This window comes from Pteronotus mesoamericanus, unplaced genomic scaffold (genome assembly GCF_021234165.1).
Source record: "Pteronotus mesoamericanus isolate MK-2021 breed Mesoamerican mustached bat unplaced genomic scaffold, CSHL_Meso_final contig_90, whole genome shotgun sequence".
In the NCBI taxonomy this organism is placed as follows: Eukaryota; Metazoa; Chordata; class Mammalia; order Chiroptera; family Mormoopidae; genus Pteronotus; species Pteronotus mesoamericanus.
In genome coordinates, this window is record NW_026555277.1 from 30,133,089 (window position 1) to 30,158,459 (window position 25,371).

General features: G+C 42.8%; 1 protein-coding gene across 10 annotated transcripts in view; it reads left to right on the forward strand.

Moving 5' to 3' along the window:
* The window catches only part of SLC1A2 (solute carrier family 1 member 2), a 138,690-nt gene that overhangs the window by 64,052 nt on the left and 49,267 nt on the right, over positions 1–25,371 (forward strand). For 5 of the 10 annotated variants that reach the window (XM_054585906.1, XM_054585904.1, XM_054585907.1 and 2 more), the window contains exons 2-5: positions 12,598–12,703; positions 20,862–21,001; positions 22,820–22,972; positions 24,780–25,030. In XM_054585906.1, coding sequence (XP_054441881.1) covers positions 20,872–21,001; positions 22,820–22,972; positions 24,780–25,030 — 534 coding nt within the window. In that variant the 5' untranslated portion in view covers positions 12,598–12,703; positions 20,862–20,871. Of the gene's footprint in view, positions 1–6,892; positions 6,997–12,597; positions 12,704–20,861; positions 21,002–22,819; positions 22,973–24,779; positions 25,031–25,371 lie in introns of those variants that run through there. The other 5 variants (XM_054585910.1, XM_054585911.1, XM_054585909.1 and 2 more) reach the window with 3 other exon arrangements.

Consider the following 25,371-nt stretch of genomic DNA (forward strand, 5'->3'; position numbering starts at 1 on the left):
TACCAGGACTATTTCAGAACTGTGTCTCCTCCAGGGCTGAGAGGCAGCTGGTGGTTAAAATACTGAAGTATTTTCATACTTGTTCATAAAGTGCCCCCACCCCAGGTGTCAATTCCTTTGCTCCTCCCCCTGCTTCTTTGGCCCCTCACCCCATCTCCCTGGAAGGCAGCACTTAACAGGTTAAGATGCCGCCTTGCAGGTGACCTTCAAAACCTGGTCTCTTGTAGTCCCAGTCTCTATTTAGATTGTTTGGTACCTTGATGTACCATTAAAAAATATTTTGACAGTCTCCTCCCCGACTCTCAACCAGATGTATTCAACTTGTGCTTTATGGTGCTTAGCAGTTTCTGGCTTCTGAGAGATTCACGTTAACATGCTGGTTTCCTTCTTGAACTGGTCCTTGCTTTGTGTGCTGATTTCCGGGGATTATACTTACATAATTTCCTCTGACCTTAGCCTGCACATCGTAATCTGAGAGGGCATGTTGGGGAATAAGATGGCCCTTATGTAACTTGTTATATAAGAGTGCAGAGATCAGAGTGTCACTGCAGTGTCTGCAGAGTTTTCTAAGTTTTAAAGTTCATGTGGACAGAGGTCTCTGTTGTCATTCAGTCAATTGAATTCTTTACAAAGCATTCCCTTATTTCTGAAATCGCCAAAGGGAAAGGGGAAATAAGAAAGGACAGTATGGTTATTAGTGGCAAGTAACATCGCAGAAATTATTGCATCCAATATAGTCTTCTCTACAATCCTCTTCCTTGGATGAAAAAGGAAACTGAAGCTTTCAGGATGAAAGTGAGGCGCTGAGGATCATAGAACAAGAGAGAGGTAGCATTGGCTCTACAGCAGACCCATGTTCTTACAATGAAACGTGTGTGTGGGTGGGTGGGTGGGTGGGTGGGTATGTCTCTGGGTCACGGGGCATGGACTGATGCAGAATCACATTCTGTTTTGTATGCCATTCTTTTGAAGTCTTAAACTTTGTCCACTGACTGATCTAAAGTCAACAGGGAGCTCAGAACTTTTTGAGGACTTTGAGTGACTTGGGAGCCAGGCTGACACCAACCAGGGAAACAAAACTCTGTGCTGGACCTGGCTGTGCCCAGACAGACTAGAGGCTTGGTGGCTGAAACTTTGGACTTTAATGCCACCCTCTTTCCTTTACCTTTGAGCTGGGGCAGACCCAAAAATAGCAGGTCCCCTGTAACTTATTTACCTGGCACGAGTTCCTCCTCTCTGCTCAGTGAAGTGACACGTGAGTAGAACTCACATCAGGGTAAATTACGCAATGGCCTTTGTAACAAAGTCTCAGAGGAAAAAGCTTAAACAGGAAGCCTGAGGAAAGGGGTTCTGGACATTAGGGGAGGAAACCAAGAGGAGTTGTCATGAAATATTTTGGTAATTCCCTCTTATATTTAATTCTTACATTGAAACAGTAATAAACACATGGTAAACCATTCACACTGTGCTTAAGAGTGTGCAATGACTCCGTGAGTCTCCCTCTTACCTGAGAGGCCCATTTACTTGTTCTCCAGTGGACCTTCCAGAAATATTATCTGTAATCTTTGTAGACAAAAATGTAAGTGTGTAGTTTTTAATCTATCATCTATCTATCACCTATCTATCTAACTAATTATCCATCCATCCTCCATCCATCCGTCCATCCATCCATCCACCCACCTATCCATCTATCTATCCTTCCTTCCTTTCAGTTTATATTCATTGTAGACCTGGGCCCTAGCCTCTGCCATTCATTAGCTATGTGACATTGGGCAGGTAAGTCCTAGTATGGAAAATAACTATGTCTATTTCAAAGGATTGTTTTGTTTTTCTTGCAAGTAACAGAAACCTAATTTAATCTGACTTAAACTAACAAGACAATGTATTGTTTTATTAGCTGAAAAGTCTAGAAGTAGCTTCAGTCACAGTTGGAGCCAGAGGCTAAAATCTTATCATCAGATCTCTTTCATTCTCCATCTCTCTTTGTCTTCAAATCCTGGCAGGTCATTTCCTTGCAGGCTCTTGGCAGCTCTGGACTTGCATCCTAGCAGCTCAAAAATCTCAGCAAAAAGAAACTCTCCCTCTCATTATTTCCAGCAAAATTCTTAGGGCTGAATCTCACAATCCCACCCAAATATTCAATCTCATTGAATATTTGTGGCCATGGGGAGGGAGAGTCTTGATTTGCCAGGCCTGAGATGGGCAATGGGTCAGCTGTACCCAGAACACAGGCATAAGAGGGGAGGTGTCCTGGGGGAAGCCCCGAGGCTCTAACCAAAAGAGTAGTAAGGTGATACTAGGTAGGCAAGAGCAGCAGCTGTGCAGAGTAGGGGTCTGCAAGGTGCGTTTGTTTGTTTGTTTACTTATTTTGGTAAGGGGCTAGAAAACAGTTTTAGAGTTTCTGCTGCAACTATCCAACTTTGCCCTTATAGTGCAAAAGCAACCGTAGACAATAGCTAAATAATGAGCTTGGCTGTGTTCTTATAAAACTTTGTTTACAAATACAGGTAATGGGCCAGATTTGGCCCACAGCTATAGTTTGCTGACCTCTAGTCTAAAAGATAGAAAGCATAGGCAGAGCATAGAATGTTCTGTTCATGTGTACTCCAGAGACCTCAACAAATGATCTCTGGTACATTCAAAGTATTTAACAAATGCTGGCTATTATTATCATCTATGCTGTAAGCAAGGATAATAACAGTGATAACATAGATGATAATTATAATAACGCCAATAGGATAAATGAGCTATAATGAATTATGAGTAATAGTCAGCAATATATTCCAGGATTATTTCTATGCTTAGTGGAGCTTCCATTCCACATATTCATACAGCTGGAAGCAACTGTAGAGATATTCATTGCCAATGCCTCATTTTACAGAGAAATCTTTGCCACATAAATAGAGTGAGACCATAAAGACTCATCAAATTTTTTTTTTTTTAATTTTCACCAGAGGACATTTTTTTTTTCATTGCCTTGAGCGAGAGGGGAAGGACAGAGAGAGAGAGAGAGAGAGAGAGAGAGAGAGAGAGAGAGACATTGATGTGAGAGAAACATCTATATTTTGCCTCCCATATGCACTCTGACTGGGGACCAAACCTGCACCCTAAGCATGCGCCCTGACCAGGAATCAAACCCTATGACCTTTCAGTTTATAGGACAATGCTCCAACCAACGGAGCCACATTGGCCAGGGCAGATTTTTTGTTTTGACCCTAACTAGGTTGTGTGATGATTTTGTATTGGTAAGATCTTGGCACGTTCTTGTGTCCGTGGAAAGACCTGATTCTGGACCACCACGTGCTTTATGACTCGAGAACTCCCAGCTTCTGGGATGGCGCGCTTATCTGTTTTACGTGAGGATTACCAAACACCACTTGCTACATTTGAAAACAATGAAGAAAATGAGTAGTTACTCATTGCCTTACTTACTGCCCTCTTTGTCACTGTTTCTATTGGCTTAGCATGCTGGCAGCCATCTAAACAGCTAGTTTCCAGTTTGGCAGCAAGCTGTTGAAAGGGTGCCCTCAAATCCCCCCTCATCATGGACAAAGAGAAGCCATAGAGCACTTTTATCTACACTCAGTGGGTCAGCCCCGCTGGCCAAATTCTTCATGGCAGGCAAAACCCTCCGGGGCTTTGGTTAACCAACAGCCCCGCAATGACCCAGGAGGTAAATATTTGAAACCACAGCACTTTAGCTTTTATTTACTTCCCCCCAAACTATTTTATTACTTAGGGTCAATAAAAAATATTTAATGAATCAAAAACAAGCCATAGAATCCTCTGGTCCCAAGTATTATAGAGAACTCAGTAAACAGAATGGAACATTTGGGATTTAGTTTACCATTCCCTTAAGCCAAGAATCGGGAACTTTTTAACATTTTTTTGTATAGGGTCAGATAGTAAATATTTTAGGCTTTGTGGCCATCTGGTGGGCCATGATTTGTTTGCTGACTCCTGCTCTAAGCTCTAATGAGTTAGAAAGAGCAGAGTAAAGGATGGAGTACTGGAACTGGCTCCTCAGTTACTTGATGTAGTCTTTAAACTTGGGCTTCAGAGTTGGATGACGTAGGCTCAGCTTTGTGGTTCAGCTGCTTACTGGGTGATTTTAGGTTTGTTAGTCCCTTTGGCTTCCTCGTCTATAACTTGGGGGTAATAATAGTCCCCCCTATAGACACTGCAGAGCTATTAAGCTCTCTGAGTGATAGCTGTATAATCAGTAGTATTGATAATCCAGCCCAATGGATAAAAGAATTTCTTCAATAATGTAGAGTTAAGCAACTGACTTATCTTGTCACTTTCAAAGGGAACCAGGTGGAGAGTGCCAAGAAAAATTAATTTTTAAAAAATTTTTTACCATTTATTAAGAATGCCTGTTAGAGGACTATTAACATCAACTTCTCAATAAGGGAAACTCTGTGGAATCTAGTGTAGCTCTTATTTTCTTACAAAAATGCTATATAATTGACATATAACATTATATTAATTTTAGGTGTGCAGCACAGTGATGTGATATTTGTACATTTTGCAAAATGATCAGCATAATATGTCTAGTGAACATTCACTGCCTTGCACAGTTACAATTTTTTTCTGTTGTGCTGAGAACTTTTAAGATCTACTCTCTCAGCAACTTTCAAATATGCTTATTGTTAACTATAGTCACCATGCCATACATTAATGTAAATCACCATGACTTATTTATAACTGGAAATTTGTAACTTTTAACCCCCTTTACCCACTTCCTATACCCTTCACCACCTGCCTCTGCTGGAAACCATCCATCTGTTATGTATGTATGTATGTACGTATGTATGTATTTTAGATTTCCTATATAAATGAGATTATACAATATTTGTTTTCTGTGTGGCTTATTTCAGTTACCACAATACTCTCAAAGTTCATCCATCTTGTTACAAATAGCAGGATTTCTTTTTTTCTGGATGAATGATATTCCCTGTGCATGTGTGTTATCACATTTTCTTTATCCATTCATCCATCCGTGGAAACTTAGGTTATTCCATTTCTTGGTTATAACATGGGGGTTCATGTATCTCGGCAAGGTAGTGGTTTAATTTTCTTCAGATAAATACGCAGAAATGGACTTGCTGAATCAAATTGTAGTTTTTTTGTTGTTTTTTATTTGAGAAATGCCACACTGCTTTTCATAGTGGCTGCACCAGTTTACATTCCCACCAACAGTGCATAAGGGTTCCCTTTTCCTCTATATCCTTGCCAAAACTTGTCATTATTTATCTTTTTGATAATAGCCTTTGCAACAAATGTGGAATGATACTTCATTGTGGTTTCAATTTCCATTTCAGCTTTTCATGTACCTGTTGGATATCTGTGTGTTTTCTTTAGAGAAAATATCTATTCAGAACTTTGTTTTTTATTTGGGTTTATTTTTTTTTTAATTTCTTTTTTTTTTTTGCCATTGAGTTTTTTACCTATTTTGGGTATTAACCCCTCCTCAGATATTTATAAATGCTTTTCATCCTTTCAGTAAGTTGCTTGTTCATTTTGTTGATGGTTTTACTTTCTAAGCAGAGCTTTTTAGTTTGATATTGTTCCACTTTATTTTTGTTTTTGTTGCTTTTGCTTTTGGTGTCAGATTTTAAAAAGCCATCACCGGCACCTGTATCAAGGAGCTTACTGCCTGTTTCCTTCTAGGAGTATAGCATCAGATCTTATGTTCAAGTCTTTAATACATTTTGAGTTCATTTTTGTGGTTAGTGTAAGATAGTGGTCCAATTTTATTCTTTTGCATGTGGCCGTTCAATTTTTCCCAACACCATTTGTTGAAGAAACTCTTCTTTTCTCATTGTATATTCTTGCCTCTTTTGTCATAGATTAATTGACTATATAGATGTGGCTTTATTTCTGGGCTCTCTATTATGTTCCATTGATCTTAGTGTCAGTTTTTATGCCAACACCATACTATTTTGATTTCTATAGATTTGTAATGGAGTTTGACCAAGTGGCCTTTTTCATCATTATCTTCTATGGGGAAAAATCTGAGCCCAGATCATATTTGCTTTGCATTATTGCTTAGACCCTAGTGCTAAATCATGACAGACCATCTTCCTTTCTCCAAAAAAGGAGACCTCACACTATTCAATGAAAAATCTCAAGTGAAAAATTATTCTCTGAACATTTTCTTCAGCCATAGAGTTAGGCCAAATGATCTGTCTCAGGTCGAAATTATCAACATGGTCTGAGATCAACAGGTGAGGAGTGACTATAGACCACAGGAGCTCTGGGAGCTCAGCTAATTAGTTCCCAGAGATTTCATTCTGCAGCCCTTGATTTTGCAACTCCTGTTGCTATGGCTGAAGTTGGAAAGCGTTTGGCCTAAAGCCACCTATATGCTCAACATCCTGGGGGAATCTAGCTTTTAACAACTAAGTTTTATAAATATTGCTGAAGAATTATGAGCTATGAGGTTGAGGTTGGCCATGTCTATGATGCAGTAACTAACGGAGCATCTAAGATTTATATATTATCATTTTGAAGTTCCAGGCCTTTGCTGCCTCTGTATCATGGTGAGAAAATGATCGGGCTTTTTTGATAGAGACAGACAGGGTGCGATTCTCACCTCTGCCCTTTTCTAGCTATTTGACAACAGACAGATTACTTAATCATGTTTCTTCATCTCTAAAATGACTAATAATCAGTCCTCACATTGTATAAAATATATCTGTTAACAGATGCTGCAAGAAACTCCTGACCAGCCTGACTGTACAGGCTGGAGCCCCAATGACTGAATCTGCACACCGCTGTCCCCCACTATGTACTGGTTAAAAAGAAAAAGGCTGAAGTCATTCTCGACATGTAGCACAAGCTGAGTCATTACTCTAGGGAGTTCTAACCCTGGGGTTATTGGTAACAGGGAGGTGTGCGGAGAAGCCTGTGAAAACCCGACTCCACCCTCAGTCATCTGCAGCCAGTCATTGACTATTCCTCAAGCACTGCCTCTACCTGCTGTCAAGGGAGGTGAGCTCCCCGATCACTTGCTTTCCTGTTTTCACACTCGTCCCCTGGGGAACTTCGCTCAAAGTTGTAAATTATGTGGCATCTTTAGTAACCATGTGGTTAACTCTGTTAAACCATACTATACCTACTTTGTAGCCTGGCAAATAGATATTTTTGTTTGGGGATTTTATTTAGGCACATAAGGAAAGTCCCCATCTATACAATGGCGTGACTGAGTGGGACACGGGCTACTAACTCAACAGGAGCCAGGCAGATGTGGGAACAAAACCAGATGATGGTTTACCTTCCTTTTAATACTTCTTTCAGGAAAACAGCAGTGCAAGCGGGATGACAAATGATATCTGACACTTGACCTCCGTGTCAGTGAGCAGCAGGGATTGGAGGGAACTGTGGTAGACTGCAAAACCCCTCTCTGTCTACAGGACAATCATTCCTCAGTTTTAGCTGATTGTTGCCACTGAGGAATTTATATTTGAAGATAGCCAGATTTTCCAGTACTTTAAGAGGTCGGAGAAATGTGGATTTTAATGTAAAATCTACTAGTCTTTAAATGTTAAAGAATTCAAATTAAAAAAACAATCTCTGTGTTACATCTTGAGTCTGTCAGTACCTATACAGACTGGAAGGATAAGTTGGTAGGAGAAAATAGCCACTGAACTAACCCCTCAAAAACTGTATATAATATTTATTGCAACACTTTCCAAGTGGAAAAGCTTGCCTACTTCCTTCCAGTTTTATCATGTTCCTTAGACTAGAAAGTGGACAAACGCCTTCAGTAGTTTTCAATGATAAGGTTGAAACAAAGAGCCTTGATGCTTCATTAAGAAAATTTTAAGTGATTGACAATTTACTGGAATTTATTACTGAAAATTGAAAAAGGTTTTAGAACTAATTCCCAACTTTTTATCATTAACATTGTTAAAGTTATTGGTTGTTGAACTTTGCAATAATGAAAAGGACTTTGCAATAAAGAAAAGGGGGTGAATAAATACTATGAATAATCCCTTATTTCTGGTGTAACCATAAAGGAAAAGTGACTTTTTCTGGGTGGGTGAGGAGCAGACCTCTTTGGGAGTCCTTGATAAGCTATGGAGGGATGGGGAAGAGACCCACTCCAAGGAGCATGTTTGAGGAACAACAGCTGGACAGCTGTTGGATAATCCATCAGGCTTGTGTTTTGCTCAACGGACTGAGGATGTTGAGAGTAAGGAACTTTAGAGGGTATAAGGCGAAGGAACAAAGATGCTTACAATGACACTTTATCCTATCTTTGCTGGGTAGTGTGTGATGTAAAATCTACTTCTCTTCTCCCCATTCCATACAATGATGTGTTCTCCTTAATGAACTGTACAGTTGGATCTGTTCTCAAGTAAGGGAAAGTGGGCCGAGCGTGAGCCAAATGTGACCCTAGGATAGACAGGGAGGGCATGGGTAGAGCAAGGAGGCAAAATTGCCCCTGGTAAAAAAAGCCCGTGTTAACTCAAAACTCTAAAAATGTCCCTGGCGTCCAGGGAACTCATTTCAAGAAATACTATAGATTTTTATCTAACCCTTATTACTGCATTTTGTCCTAGCACTTAATTCAATCTACTAGTTTTTACTGAACACCGCTTAGGTGCCTGGCGTTGTGCCTGCCATTATATAGCAGATTCAAGTACAGACAGCACATGATCTTTGTTTTGATGTCATGACTTAAGAGCCAACCAGACAACTCCCTGACACAGGAAAAAACCATTATGAAAGATTTTACAAGTTGAGCAAGATTGAGCCTTTCTTCCCAAGCCCCTGGGCTGAAGGGCTTTTGCCTCAGTGGCTATGGAATGAAATGCTGTTGATGGTCCAGTGGTTGACATAGCGGACCACCTCCAGGGGTGCTGGAATGACTTCAGGAAGTGCATAAAAAGTCAAGTTATCACCGCGTGTGGTAGTTAGGAGCCCTGGTTTCTTTTGGCAAGGTCATCAGATGTTAGTTTGAGCTTCTGGTAGACTTCCAGGTTTAGGAGTTGTACATCCTTTCCTCCTGCTTTGTTAGGCTCCTCTCCACACCCACATCCAGAGGAGGAACCTTTTATCCAGTGCCTGAGCTGGGAAGGCTCCCACCACTGCTGCCAAATGCACCTCCCAGGCCCTGTAGACTTGGGTCCCCTAGCATCTACAAATCATGTCTCAACAAAGTCTTACCGAGTGCCTAAGAAGTACTGGGCCCAGGGGTAGATACAGGCCCTTCCCTCACAGTCTAAAGTCTAGTGGGGAAGACATTCAGACATTAAGAAAACAGTATGGATGTGATGAAGTGTGAGGTGCAGAACCCAGAGACATGAAAAAAGTAGGTTGGAGGTCCGAGAAAGGATTATTCTAAAGAGCCATATCAAGGAGTCAATTAAGTTTCTAATGTAAGAAATAATATAGTCCTCGAACACCATGAACTGCAAATGGTTGTTCAAAACAGGGGAAATAGGTAATGGAAGGAGATGTAGTCCACTGCAGATCGAGGCTTGCACTAAAGGAAGAGCTCTCTAATAGTCCAAGCTGCCGCATGGCAAGATGGTGAGATGTGCGAAGTCATAGGCTCCCCTTCACTGCACTGTTCAGACATTGACTAGACATCAGCATGTATATTGACTGCAAAAGGGACATTGGGTGCTTTTTAAGAAGTCCAGAGGTACAAGCCCCACACAGACATACTGAATTAAGATATGCAGGAATGGGCCTTGGAGATCTGTGTTTTTTTAATAGACTTTATTTTCTCAGAGCAGGTTTTGGTTCACAGCAAAATTGAGATTCCCCATACATACCCTGGATCCACTCATGCACAGCCCCTCCCCTCCAACAATCTACAATCCCCCACCAGAATGGTACATTTGGTGCAATCAAAGGACCTATATTGATACATCATTGTCACCCAAAGTCCACTGTATACCTTAGGGTTCACTCTTGGTGTTATAATTCTGCAGGTTTGGAAATGCATAATGACATGTATCCAACATTGTAGTATCATACAGAGTATTTTTACTCCCCTTGAAGTCCTCTGTACTCTGCCTATGCATCCCTTTCTCACCCCTGATTTTTTCTTTTTTTTTACTGTCCCCATAGTTTTCCCTTTTCCAGAGTGTCATATAGTTGGAATCACACAGTATATATAGCCTTTTCAAACTGGCTTCTTTCACTTAATAATAAGCATTTAAGTTTTCTCCATGTATTTTCATGGCTTGATAGCTCATTACTTTGCAGTGCTGAGTAACATTCCGTTGGGTAGGTGTAACACAGTCTATTTATCCATTCACTTCCTAAGGACAGCTCAGGTGCTTCCAAGTTTTGGGTACTGTGACTAAAGCTATGATCTTTTGTGTGTAGGTTTTGTGTGGACATAAGTTCCGAAGACCTGTATTTTTAACAAGGGATCCAGAGACAGATTTGGGGGTCGCTGGATCAGATCATCATTTGTCCATGGTTGAAGGGGGACTGGACGCCTCTCTAGGCCTGAAATCCCAGGATTCTGTGACCACCGAGTGTAGCTCTTGCACCAGGCTCTGGTTCGGACTAGGCGTTAGCCTTTTCTCTCTGGGCTTTTCTCCCCCAAAGCAAAATCACTCTTTCGGCCAGATGTCCAGGTCAATGCTTACTGCTAGTATAAAGCTACCAAACATCAAAGAACAGCTTTTTCAGAGCTGGAGAGAGTGGGCTGACCTATTCTTCCAAGTTCTTCCTGGGTTCAAATCCAGACTCTACTACCTACAAACTGTGATACTGGGCAAATAGTTTAACAATTTAACGCTTCGGTTTCCCCTTCAGTATAAGCCACTAATAATAGTATTTCCTTCATGAGATTATTGTGAGAATTAAATGAGTTCATGCAACTAAAACACTTAGAGAAGTGTCTTGTACAACGTTAGCTTGGAATAAATGTCTGCCACTATCATTATGGTTGTCATCCTCATTTTTATCCTAATTATTACCAATTACCAGACATTTGAGTCCCTCTGAGATGCAGAGTCCTTCCAGGTGAAGCCCTGGAGTTAGAGGGAACCCGCATGGCTATTGCACAGCAGCCTGTGTGGGCTGAGTCTGCAGGAATGGGATGAGTCCTGGGCGCTCCGGCTGAGGGGAGGAGTCAGGGAAGTGGACACCACTCCCCCAAGGTAGTGCCTCTGAGGCCAGAGAGGCAGGAACACGGATTGTCTGAGGCAGGCGACAAGGTGATGGCTTCCCAGAGCTCACTTTGTCTTCTCCCTCACCTAGCAGCCCACTCCTCTCTCTGTGTTCCTTCTCCAGAAGCTAGGACTACCTCCATCAAAAGTCGCTAGTGACGTAGTGGAGGTAGATGTTTTTAATGTCTGTTACTTCGCAATCACCCCTAAAAAGGATGTACCCTAAGAACTCCGGACCCAAGGGCAGGGGACAGACAGGTTTAATGGGGGCTGTGGAACCCCTTGGTTGAAATCCCTGCTCTGCTGCTTCTCATCTCTGTGAGCTCAGGAAAGTTTCAGAATCTCCCGGAGCCTCAATCTCTTCATTTCTGAGATGGACTTACATTGTCATGAAGACAAAAGGAGTTAACGGGTGTGAAAATATTTTGGGAACTGTGCAAATGTGATTATTAGCTTATTTGCGAATAAGTTAAACTGATGAAATGATGGTTATTGTTTATCACTTAAAAGATCAACACAAGGAGAAGAGCCCGCAGGGACTCTTCTTATGGGAGATAAACAAGGTGCATGTAAGAGTCGTTTGCAGTTGTAGGCAAGGAAGAATGGAAGGAAGATGAAGACTACAGTCTTCTGCTTTGGCCATAGAGATCACTCTCTTGTAACCTGGGCTACCCCAAAGCTGTTTTCCTTTCATCTGAAGGAGACTCTTATGCATTCCTAAAATACAAGTTGTTTGGGGGACAAAATTAGCATCTATTCTTTTGCTGGCAAATCATTAATATGGGAATCAGACACTGGGAGGCCAAAGCTAGATAAATTATGTGTATTTACTTCTAATACCAAATTTAGTATGCCGGTTCATTTCAAATGCTTTATTCAAGTCTAACATGCATAGAAAAAAGCACACACTTCTAAGTGACCAGGCTGGTTAATTTTCACAAATTGAACACATGTGAAACTTGCATCCAGATTAAAAATAAAAAGAAAATTGTTGGCCTTCAAGAAACTCTGTTGAGGTCAGGGAGTTTTAAACAGTTGACTTTGGAACTGGCTGGGGCAATAGCATGGAGTTGGCAAAGTTTATGTCCAACGTCCTGACTTTCCCTCCTTTTATTTGGCTTTTGGCTGTGGCTCTGGCCAGGACCAATGTCAGGGGGTCCTTCCCAGCAAGTCCTGTTCTTAGGGAGAACCCTGAGAATCTCTTTAATGCTGGGGCATCAGTCAATAGGTTGCTTTTCCATGGGTTTCTGGCTTCAGTCTGGGGCCCCTACTAGGATGCAAAGGGACGGGTCGCTCAAGATATTTCAGGCCCCTTGGAGCCAGGAGTCAGTGACTTTAGGAAGTCCTGAAACATCGCCCCTCAGAAGCATAGTGTAGCCTTTCGAATGCCAGCCCAGGGAAGTTTCACCATTTGCATGGTCATGATGCTGACTTGTCTTCTTGCTTGGCACAGACACTGTTGCAAGGTTGGCTGCTGGGCCTAAAGGAGAAAAAAGACACACAGACAGACTGCTCTTCTCAGGAAGGGAGAGGACCGCACTGAAGAAAACAATTGTAAGGTGTGTCCAAAATGCCCAAAAAGTTGCAGCTATTGTAAACCTGGCCCAGTTTCTTCAGGTACCTAAAGGCACTGCAGCTAATTAATATACTTTTTCTGCGGCCCAACCACTCCCCTGTCCAGGGGACCGATGGGAGAAGCTCATTTTGAGAAGCTTCCGGGGCCAGAGAAAGAACCTCCCAGACCTGAGGTCAAGTCCAGAGCTCTGTTAATCCAGAGGGCACCTCAAAATTGGAATTCCATCATGTTCATGCTCTTTGGTAGAATGACCACATTTTGGAGGATCGAGATTTAGAGATGTTGATCTTGGCAATTGGGTGTTTCCCCTGAAGGCCGTGTTAGCTGAGCCCAGATTGGTTCATGGCTGCATCTTCTCCTGAGTGCTGGGGCCACCATGCCTTGGGCAGGGCTGCTGGATCAAAGCCACCCGTAAGGAACTGTCAGTTCTGTGTGGCGCCAACCTGCACCTTTCTGCCACCCACTGGCTTTTCTAATGCAGCTGTTTGTACTTTTGCTCTCATTTCTCACTTCTTTTCAGATTTCCCAGTCTTTCAGAACACTATCCACTAAAACCAAGTGTCATATCGAGCCTGTGATTATAACATGCTTTCCAACAATTCTATTTGCCTACTAATTCATTTATTTGTTCAACGTACAATAATTGAACATCTGCTTTATGCAAGGAACCATGCTGGATGTAAGGGAGACAGAGTCAAATAAGTCAAGACCTTGCCCTCAAAGAGTTTATATTCTGGGGGGGGGGGGGGGGAGGAATACAAGTAAATTGTGATAAATACCTCAAAAGAGGTCCTTTCCAGTAAAAACACCTTGAGAGAAGCAAACACAGATAAGCAAGTAAGCTATAGGAGCAACATCTAAAAAAAGCAAACCTGGGCATCCACAAAGACTTCCTGAGGGAAGTCATGCTGGAATTGGGTTTTAAAGAAGAAATAGAAGTTAGCCTAAGAAGTGGGTTGGGGGGGGCGGTGTGGGGAGGCTGTTTTAGCTGGAGGACACAGTTTGCTTCAAGGCAAACTGGAACTGGGGCCAAGTTTCCTGTGGCTCAAACGCAGGCTGCATGCCAAATGAATCTCCCTTACTTTATTGCAGTTGTGTGAAGCTTTCAAATGCATTTTCATGTTCTACGAACCACAGGGGGTAGAAATTACTTCAGAATCAACATGCCTATGGGGACTGGGCTGGCCAGTGTGTGCCTTGACCGCAGTGTAATCTTTATTTGTAGAAGAGGTCCCCAATTTAGGATGATTAAACACCCCACCCTAGTCTTTCACCCAGCCCTGGAGTTTCACTTTTCCTTGGTGTCTTCTTATTTCTGCTTTGGTGGTGAGCCTTTCTGGAAATGGGTAAATCCTTTGGGTCAAGGCCAGCTTAGGTCTCAACCCTGGGGAGGATTTTACAAAAGTCCAGAGGTGTTATACTTAAGGCTGTACTCCTGGTGCTCTGTGAGAGGTTCTCCAGTCATTCTGCAATATGGAAGCTTACAGCGTTGGGACCTTCCAGGCCCCCAGCCACTTGGGCTATTCTGGGGCTTTCTTTTAGTAAAAAGCACAAGTATCCTTGGTTACCAAAGTGGTTTACAAAAACTCAACTATAAATACACTGTCTTAATGGTGGTCTTGCACCATTTTAGTCATTTAAGACAAGGGAAGGAAACTAAAATTGAGTATCAGTTATATTAAATACTGTTGGTGCTTTCGTTACATGTTATTTAAGCTCTGTACTGACCTGGTGAGTTGGGTATTATTGTCCAAGAGGGCAGACAAACACCTCATCCCAACTATGGCTGTAACTTGAAGATTTTAACTAAGAATCCAATGGCCTTGTAATCATGTAATTGTAGTCCATGAAGCTGCCTTCAGATGGCTGCTTATCAGTGGTGTTTAACTCTTGTTCTGGGCAAAATGAATGCTATCTTTAGTGATCCTTTCACAACATTATCTCGTACTGCTTCCTCATTCCCCCTTTTGTGAGGATGCCCAAAGGCCCCTGCTCACTCCATATTTGCCATTCATCTCATTAGCCAGTTTGGGCCCCTTCTCTTGGAAAGTGATAGGGAGAAAAAGACCACTTTCCCTCAAATTTTCATCTCAAATGTTTTCGGGAGTGCGGCCTCTCCAGTTCCAAGGACTTGGCTGTGAATGCAATGGGTGGCTTTTTGGTGACTTAGTGGTGCATTTGGCAATTGGCTGGTCCCAATGCCCTTTCACCTGTGCATCCCTATTCTCATGGTATTGACCTGCCTATCTTAGAAATTTAGACTGAGAATTGGTCAAGTGTGGATGGAGGTTAAAAAGATGTCTAGTTCTGAAATGTGGATTGAATCAGCTTTAGTAGTGCTAGAAAAACATGCTTTTGTAGCAGAGATAGGAAAGGTAAAAATGGACATAAAGACAAAGAAAGGGTGGTTATTGTTGGTTTGCCTCTTGTCTCTAAGCGCCTGTCTGCCTTCCCTGCGAGGGATGTGTGCAGTGATGGGGCTGTCCCCTTGTGGCTGATGCAGTGATTTGTCTCCTGGTAAATGCTAAGCTTTTTCAGTTCTGGATAGAATGGCATACAATGGAGGCTATATTCCTGGAACGGAGGGCTATTAATACCCCCTCGAACCTGAGAATCACAGAAATGTAGAACATTCAAGAATTTCTCATCCAACCCTTTTATTTTAAAGATTGAGAGCCTGGGACCTAAAAAATGAAAATCAGCCAACACCAATACCTAAATTCTATTGGTGTCTTACAGTAAAGTGTGTTTTTATCATTTCTTAGTTCTTACCCTTCTCTCTGTTGACTGTGGTCAAGTAACTTTACATGCACTTTACGTGCATGCTATTTCTGACACCACCAGTTAGCAGGAGCCCTGGAATTCAAACCCAGGCCACCCCCCGACCCCCGCCAACTTTCAGTCTCATGTTGCCCACTAGTTCTGATCCTGGACCATCCAATATTAAGAAAAAAACTACAGAAACAGTGTATCATTTGTGAAGTCTGGAGTTCCCTGGCAGGGCCTTTCTTATGATCAAGAAATGGACACGGTGGCTAAAAGTGAACAGAAGAAGGGATTAAAGCTTCTGAACCTCTAGGTTTCTTTCTCAGAATCTATGATACACAGCAGTGTCAGACAGAGATTCTGACTTGTTGGTCAGTGAAGGCTCTTGACATTAACCAGGTCTTACAGGTTCTAGCAAGGGTGGAGGAACTGGAGGGCTGTTGGAAATGCCCAGCTGCCTTAGAATTCCAGTCCCTTTTACAGCAACAGTGGCATTCTCTAGGGAGCTGGGAAATCCCAGATGTGGGTCAGTCACAGCTGTAATCACTGCTTCATGGTGACCAGTACTCAGAGCTGATACCAGTGGTATTTCCAGCATTCTTTTCCAAACATGCCAAATACCTTAGGGGAAAGTCCCTTCAACAAACAGGATTTTTTGTTCCCAAGGACCCGACCCATTAGGGCAATCTCCTGTTTCCTCCCCACGTTCTTAGATTTAGGCAGCAGAAGGCCGGACGGGTGATACCTGCGGCAGACCTCGCATCCAGTTGCTGTTAGGTTCCCCCTAGGGAATGTTCTGTTACCAACTCACCAAACCAGTGAAGGAGGAATAAAGAATTTGGTGCCAGATGAGGCAAAGCCGAAGTGTACAGGCAGGAACTCTGAATTCAACCCCACATCTAATGAGCCTATTAGTAGAGGCTCTTGGCAGAGCGAGGGAAATCAGATGCTAATAAAAAGCAATTTCTGAGAATAATTTAAAACCTAGCACCAGCCCCATTATATGTTCCTTTTTGAGTCAAAGAAAAATGTTCCCAGCTTGTCACGGGAGCAGGACTCGTGGATTTGTGTGAGAAAGAACGGGGCAGCAACTGCAAAATTAACAGCTGTTTTAATAATTTAATGGAGGAGTTTTGGTTGAAGGAAATTATAGGCTCATTGTTCAAGCTTCTAATTATCCAACAGCTGTCTCATCACACGGCCTTACTTTGCTGGGGAGTGGAGAGTGATCTGGCAGAGTCGGCCTACGGAAACTTCCACTACTCAGGAATTGCATTGCTAAATCTTCCATTCAGAAGGCACTCAAATAGAACTAGTGGTGGCCCACAGTGCTGGAAAGCATCAGGCTTGGCGAATTTGGTATAACCAAGTCACACCTGGGCTTTCCAGTTCCCTAGCATGTGGGTCTGTCTGCAAAGACACAGGTGGTAGTGAGGGAGTATTCGTACAGGGTAAGTGTGCTCACTTGAAATAATTATTGTGTTTATCCAGTGGACTTACCCAGACCAGCTTCTGCCCTTTCTGCTCACTGCTATGGAAGCAAACTGCAGGCTACTGCAACCTCAGACCTCTGCCTGTGTCCAGCTCTCTTCTCCCTGGGGCTGCTTTTCTTTCACTGGGAGCTGAGCGAGTCACTGAAAGTCTATCATATTCCTGGTGGTAATAGGGCCTAGCATTACTAAGCTGTCATTCATTTGAATCAGTGCCCATGCTAAAACCCAACACATGGATACCAGGAGTTACATCTGGTGGGAGCTACAGGCTCTAATTTGGATATGCATATTTCCAAACTGTGTATATTCCGTTTATTTGCTAAGCTCTGGACACATTGCACAATTAATTCAGGAGACCCCTCATTCCCTCCACATTTCTGTTCAAATGCCTCCTTATTACAGATGCCTTCCCTGGTCTCCTGATGCAAAAATACCTCTGCCTTCTTCCCACATGTCCCCTCCGCCTAGCACTCATCTGCACCTGAAATATATTTATCCATTTATTTGTTCTTCCACTAAAGCATACACTGCATGAGAACAAGGGCTTTGTCTGTTCTGTTGATTGGCGCTATCATTAGCTCCTGAAACAGCATGGGCCCTGTAATATGTGCTCAGTGGAAATCTGTAGAACAAAGGTAAGAAGGTAAGGGGCTTGCCGAAGTGACATGTTCCGGTCCATCGCAGAAGGGCTTTGTTCCCAGGAGAAAGCAAGGTGCCCTTTCTAGCTGTTTTCCAATTCTTCATATCTTTGAACAAACATTTATCAAGCACTTGGTACCAGGTGTTAAAGGTCACAGTCCTGCACTCCCACAGTGCACGGCTGGTGAGAGATGTACACATTTAAATTCCATCCGTCATTTAAGATCCAAAGCTGGCATCAGCTCCTCTTGGAAGCCTTTCTAGGACACTCTTCTTCTTCCCCAAAACTAGGTTAAGTATCATTCTTACCATTTTCTGTATCATCCTGGGCAGAACATTTTCATGGCCCATAGGTAAAGCAGACAAGTAAGGTACAATGTAATTTCTGATTCCCCTTATAAGTTCCTGAAGAGCAAGGATTACACCTTCCTATGGCCGAGTACAGAGTCTGACACAGAGTGCTCTGTAAATACCCCTTAGCCTTGCCAGTGCCATCATTGCTATGTATACTCAGTAACCAGCATTTACATAGCTCTCTATGTCTGTAATCACATTTTAAAAACTATATCTGTTCTGAAGATTATAAGGCTTAGAAGCATCTCTATATTGTGTTATATAATATTATGTGACATGATATTCCATCATATGCCCCAGTCCAGGCTCTCGGGGGTCTGGGCATGCAGGGATCGCTTAGACTGGTGTGGAGTCTTACAAAGAGTTCTTAAGAGACTCCCTGTGTCCCCAGATGCAAGCTGAAGCCTTGATGCACTTAAAAAAAATTTTTCGATGTGCAGATGTTAGAAACTCCTATAAGCCTGGAGCATTTCTTTAATGCCAAGAGGGCAAGTTACAGGAATTCTCTCAATAAATACTTGTGGGCTCATAGCATTTTGATGTTGCCACTTTGATGTGGCTGTTTTGATTCAGGGCTTCAGGGACATTTTGTCATGGCTTACAAAACACACCATTAAGCATATTTTGTGCAAGTAAAAACTGTGTACAATGGGCATCCAACACATTGCTGGATCGGGTGTGTATGTTAACCTAGTATTTGCACGTTTTCACTTTGACGTGGATGTTTTGGTGCCTGACACTTATATGGATCTGGCCAGTATGTTTGCTTTAAATGCTTGTTAGTCTCACTTAAATGCCAACCATGTGCCTGATTCTAACTTCAATGGCAGGAGGGATTCAGTGGAAACAGAAGGCAGGGGGTGACAACCTCAAGGGGGTCCCAGAGGTTTACCAAGGGCTGGCTAATGGAATACAGTCACTATTTCAAATACATGTGACCCCTATTCTTAGTTGCCAATTTTCTGGTTTAGAGCTTCAGCATACTGGCTAGAGAAATGTTTAAAAATATAAAAAGATTCCAATGCAAACATAAAAATATGGCCTACCCATGTTGAAAAGATTGTTTTGATCATTTCCCCCTGCCGTGTTGTAACAAGAACTTTTCTGTCTGTTTCACTTGGTGATGAGAGGAAGTGGTATTTATTGCTTGCTGATCAGGAAGGACCTCATCTGCTTGCTGAGATCAGTCATGTCCAATTTTCTTTTTCAGATGGTCTGAGTGATCATTAGCACGCACATATGTGAGATAGTCAGAGGTTGCCTGACAGCTGACAAAATGAGTAGGAAATTAGGCCATCGAGTAGATAGACACAAAGAAGTTTATAATTTTGACTAATAATTTCCTCTGGGCATTTTACCAGACCATGCAACAGTATTACCAATTTTAATTGCACTTTGGTAGCAAGTATATGAAGTAGCCTGTTATGAAAAAGTAAGTGTGTCGTTGTATTTGGATCTCTGGCCTTAATTCTGAGATCGGACACTAAGCATGGTGTCTAATTGGAATGGTGGTGCACCTGGGTAGATCCCTGAGTTAAATGTCACCCTCCTCATGAACTTGATGACTGTTGCATGTTTATTCTTCATCGTCTCTGGAGAAAGGAACTGCCTGTGTCAGCTGCCAGGCCAGGCCTCTATCATCGGTGATCGTGTTCAATTTCCTCAAGGTTGGCATCAAGCCCTTGTTTCTACACACCACACAGCTGGCAGGTGATGGGTTCAGGATCTGAAACCCAGACTTTCTGATTGTAAAACCTATGCTATTTCCATTATAACCAATGATGGCAAACTACAGCTCTGCAGATCGCTGTTGGTCCTGAAGGGCATGTTCTCCAGTCTGCAGTGAGAATATCTGAGTGAGGCTAACGTTCTCTATCTCACAAGGCACTGTCATTTATTAAGAGACTGTGGCCTGCCTTTCTAGATGTTAAAGGCTGTTTTTTTTTTTCTTTTATCAAATGACAGTGATTGCAAATGGCAACTATCAAGTGTTCTATGTTGGCCTCTCTATGTCAATTCTCAAGCTTAAATTTGAAATCTTACTGTCTTGGGAAATAACAAAACTCAAAAAAAGAGCAAGTATGCCCCTTATCCTCACCAGGGCTCCATTGTAGACTCTCAGCACAGCTTGGGACCACATGGATTTATCTGGAAAAGGGCTGGACTGCATTCAGGGTGAAGGTGATCACATGCTTCTTAAGACCATATTTGTGTGACACTGAGTCATACTGAATCCTGGGCAGCTTAGCAGAGCCCTGATAATGCAAGTGATCTTTACAAGACCATAGAGGATTAAAGGATAAACCATCTCTTCTGAAAGAGAGACAAAACTTGGACTCTCGGCATTTAAGACTTTTCTGTGTCCAGGATGGGGAAGGCTTGAGCTTGGAGGCATTTTAATTTAGTAACACTTAGGCAGTGACCTTAGTTACTCAAAAGTCACCCTTTCACAGCTGTTACAGAAGGAAAGAGCTCAGGTTTTGGAGCCAGACATATCTGGGTTTGATCTCCATTTCTTTTAGCCTGTGACCCTGGGCAAGTCACTTTCTGTCAAATGGGACTGGGATACTTGTCTCTGAGTGTTACGGGGTTAACAGCTCTTGGGAAATGCCCCCTCTACCTGCAGCCTTTCTTTACTGTGATGATCCAAGGTCATAGGGACCAAAGCTCCTGGTACGTAAACGTTTGGTGAGTCCTCATGTCCTGCTTCTGGGTGAATTAGGATTTGGGATACCCTGAGTTGCTTTTTTTGTTTTGATTTTCTCCCCAAAGTTTCCTGATTCCCATGCCTGGAGGAGGCCTGTTACTCCTCCTCCTACCTGGTATCCCTCAAACAGGGTCGGGGAGGCGCCCTGCAGTCGCTAACCATGGCCTTCACTTCTGTTTTAGTGCCAACATCATGCCCAAGCAGGTCGAAGTGCGAATGCACGACAGCCACCTCAGCTCGGAGGAGCCAAAGCCCCGGCATCTGGGGCGGCGGCTGTGCGACAAGCTGGGGAAGAACCTCCTGCTCACTCTGACGGTGTTTGGTAGGTGACAGGCACCTCCCCACCTGCCCCTCTTCTGTCGGTCTCTCCTGGCTCTGCAGGGAAGCTGGTTCTTGCAGCCAGCCCTCCGCTATGCTCCGGCTGGTCCCAGCAGGGCTGCCTCAATGGTATCACTTCCCCCTCACCTGCCCCAGCCATTAGTTTTCCTCCCTGGGATGCGAGTGGTTCTCAAATTTCAGTGCGCGCAGACATTGCCCATGAGGGTGGCAGACCCCCAGGGCTACTGACCTGTGGGGACTTGCCTATGGGCCACCTGGAGCAAAGTCCTGGGTTCTGTATCTTAACAAACCTTCTAGATGATTCGAAAGCAGATGGTCAGTGTACCGCAATGAGAGAAATATCTCCATCAAGATAAAGGCAACAGTTGCAGAAAACCCCACTAAGATGGCTTGCAAGGTCTGAGTTCGTCTGAAATTTTATTAGATTAATTTAGCACATTAGCTCATTGAGGTCAGTGTGGGAGAGGCTCGTCTTAAAGCCTTGACCTTCTCCTGGTCTATCTCAAAGGTCTTATTCCCCTGCTTCAGGCCTCACCCATGCCACGGTTGTCCTTTTGTGTGACTATTTGGGTCTTAGGTTTTCAACCAGGGTTTGTTGAAAATGTGGTAAATTGCAGTTTCTTATAATGACAACCACACCATTTCCTTTCTTGATCCCTCCCTTGTCCTTCCGCTGTCATGTAGGTAGGCTACACACAGAAGCAATGGAAAGCTTACCTGCTCACCCCCACGCGCCTCCCCGCACCCTTCATGCCATGGCTTCTGTTCTGAGTCAGTTGTCTCAGATCTCAGTGTACCAGGGCCAGTGCTGGGAGCTTGCCATCGCTCAGCTTGCTTAATAAAAGGAAGCCACAGGCATGGCAGGGCTTTCCAAGGGTGAGCCTCCACATAAGCACATGTCATTCATCATAAGTTTTGAAGGAGAGTATCTTTCACCTATAGAAGAAGAAAAGATCAGGCTTTTGGTCACGTGACTCCCTTTGTTTCCCTGGAGTTAACGCTGTCGCCCCTAGACTGGGAACTCCCTCCTTTCCTCCCAGTCAGTGGTGTAATAACCTGATTTGTGGTTTCCACAAGGATTGTTTATGTTGGCTGCCTGGTTGGAGAAATCTGAAGTTTTTCTCATGGAATCCCTGAGTATACAAAACAAAAGGCTCCTGCCAGCATCTTTGCCTAAAGTGTTTCCTCTCAAGTGATGTATTTTTAGAGACCCTCCTTGATCTTGCATAAGATCAGTGAGTCTAAAGATTATGTAACAGGCTACAGAAGTGAAGGACAAAACTTCTGAAGGGTAAACCATGGGGAAATTATTGGAAGTTAAAGGAAACAGAAGGAAACAGGAAACTCACATTAGCTTTGTCAATCAAATGTTCCTTTTATCGGGTATCCAATTAAAAAGAGAAGAAACACATTAAACACATGTGGCCAGGCTGAGAGAAGAAGCAATCTCTGACACTCCGGTTGTTGTTTCTACTGACAAATCTCTGACACTACACATGGATGATAGTCTCAAAAAAGCTGGAGTCCAGTTGCCATGGTATACTTCCCATAAAGCCTTGAGGAGACTGTCCTTGACTCTTCCAGAGCTGCCTTTTAGAGGAGCTGGAGGTACACAATATTCTCTTCCTAGTCCTCAAAATCAGCTTCACTTATCTAGTGGTATTTTTGTTACATGTTTTTCATCATCTGATAATAGAGAATAATGGGAAAGGTCAATGTCACCGATATAAAATCTCAGAGCTATATTCATTCGACAAGGGTAAAAAATAAATCCAGATTTCCCCCCTTTCCTTATTTGTAGGTGTCATCCTGGGGGCAGTATGTGGAGGGCTTCTTCGCTTGGCATCTCCTATCCACCCTGACGTGGTTATGTTAATAGCCTTCCCAGGGGATATACTCATGAGGATGCTCAAAATGCTCATCCTCCCTCTAATCATCTCCAGTTTAATCACAGGTAAGTCCACCTGCCTCTGTGGTGCCTGGCCGAAGCGGGCCATACTCTTGATCCAGCTTCTGGATTGACCATTGAGTCTCAGTGTAGTTGCAGGAATGAATGGGATCATCTGTGCCATTTCACGTTAGAGCCTTTGTTTTCCTGTCTCTAAAATGGGGACAATCAACACTAAAAGAAGTGTGCTATCTATCGGTCAGTCCATCTGCCTGTCCAGCAAAAAAAGTTAAAAAGGAAGCAGGCTTATGTTAAAAATGATGGTACCTGTAGTGATTCTAATTTTTAATGTATATTTTTCTCATTTTCTAAATTATAGTTTATTCAGAAACTGATAAAGGTAATAAATAGAAAAGAAACTTTCTTTACTATTTAATTGGGTGTAGAGGCAAGTATTAAAATAAGTGTAATACTAGATAGGAAAGCTCTTTGACTTTTTCAGAAGAAAATTAGCCTTATATATATCACAGTCACTTGTTTTAGCTGAAAAAAATTGTTTTATGGGTGAAAGAGTATTTTCCCTCCATGGGCTTCTACTGGTACCTTCCTCCTTACCAAATGATATTACTAGAACAGCCTATAAATTGAAGTTTATAGACTAAGCTCCAAGTTAAGGGGAAATGCTGGGCTTTGCTCTATATTTAGGTGCTGGCAGGTTGGGTGACCTTGAGAAAATTGTCCCTCTGGACTGTCCTCTTTGTAAAAGAAGCAAGACTCTGGTAATGCCAAGAGATTCAGATGCTAAGGCAGGTCATCCTATAGTCTCATATCTTCAACCAGTGAACCCAGTGACTGGAAATGCTGGGGCTTGGGCTCCGGAAACTCTTTTTCGTTCAACCCCAGATTGAGTGAGGCTGTGCTTTCACCTTAAGTGTTCCCTTCCAAACCAGAGAAAATGTTCTCTGTGCCTGTTTAACAGATTGCATGCTAGCCAACCTGATAAGGAAGCCTACCCTCCATTGGCGAGAACTAGACTTTAGGTTGTAAGAAGTGGGTCATGTTATATATGGGTCAGCTTAATTCAAAAACGTTAACATCAAGGACTTCCTCCCCCATGCCAAAAATGGGGTGCTATCTCTCTGCCTAGTAAAAGCAGGAACTGAAACCAGGAAGTAGAAGAACTGAAGAAACAATTGGAAAAAAAACCCACGAACGCTGGAGTTTTTGTGACTTGCTTGGAATTTCCTCCAACAATCACAGAACCTCCCACAGTTTGGGTGAAGCACCCAGGTTTTGGGAGTGCTTTATGCATGTGTTCTTTCATCCCTACACAAGATGGAGAATATGAGAGGGCTATTCTGCATCACTATTCCTTACTCAATTTCAATGATCTGTAATATATTCACAAGTTTTAAGGCTTGAAGTGGGGCTACCAGCTTTTTATTTTCCCAAGTGAGGACATGAAAAGCAACAGCAACAGAGAAAACAAGTAAAAAAAACTAGCATGCACCAGCACCATCACTTCATAAAAGGATATTTTGACACCAATTAAGTGGGGAGGATATAATCTCATGATTAAAAATTAAATTTATTCTATTTTAATTCACTCTTGCAGATTGACAAAAATTAATCACTGACCAGTTTATAAACTCTGGATCAGAGATCATCATTTCTCCGCAGTTTTGTAGAATCTCAAAAATGCCCTTAAAAAATAGAATTGTGAACTGTGGGATTGACCAGAAATTTAGTAGAAAGAGGTTTAATTAAGCATTAATGCATCAGACTATTAGGAAGCTAAGTTATAGGTATGCAGAGATGGGCAATTAACGGAAGCAATACAGAATTAATTCTTCTGGATTTCTTTTCCATCCAGGGTTGTCAGGCCTGGATGCCAAAGCCAGCGGGCGCCTAGGCACCAGAGCCATGGTGTATTACATGTCCACAACCATCATCGCCGCGGTCCTGGGGGTCATCTTGGTCTTGGCCATCCACCCAGGGAACCCCAAGCTGAAGAAACAGCTGGGGCCTGGGAAGAAGAATGATGAAGTGTCCAGCCTGGATGCCTTTTTGGACCTTATTAGAAATCTCTTCCCAGAAAACCTTGTCCAAGCCTGTTTTCAACAGGTAACCCAAAGTTCTGATGTTCTCACCTGTCCCAGCTCCCGGCTTACCCAGGTGCTAACGTAGAGTCTATTTCAATGAACCGGATCTAGGGAGTGATTGTCTTAATATTTAATTACCTCTCTCTAGGGATGCATGAGGTGATCTGGGGCAGGGTTTGGGGCTTAGAGTTGTGTGGGTTTTTTTTAACCTCCCACCCCTGTTTTTTTTTTTAGCTCTCAATACCACTTCTAGTTTTGTTTTGTTTTTTCCTTTTTTGTCTTTCTTTTTTTAGTCCAATGTCTGTGTTGTCCAAGGGACATTTTTATCACCCTTGCCCACAGCCCTCTAGAGTTCCCAGTGGT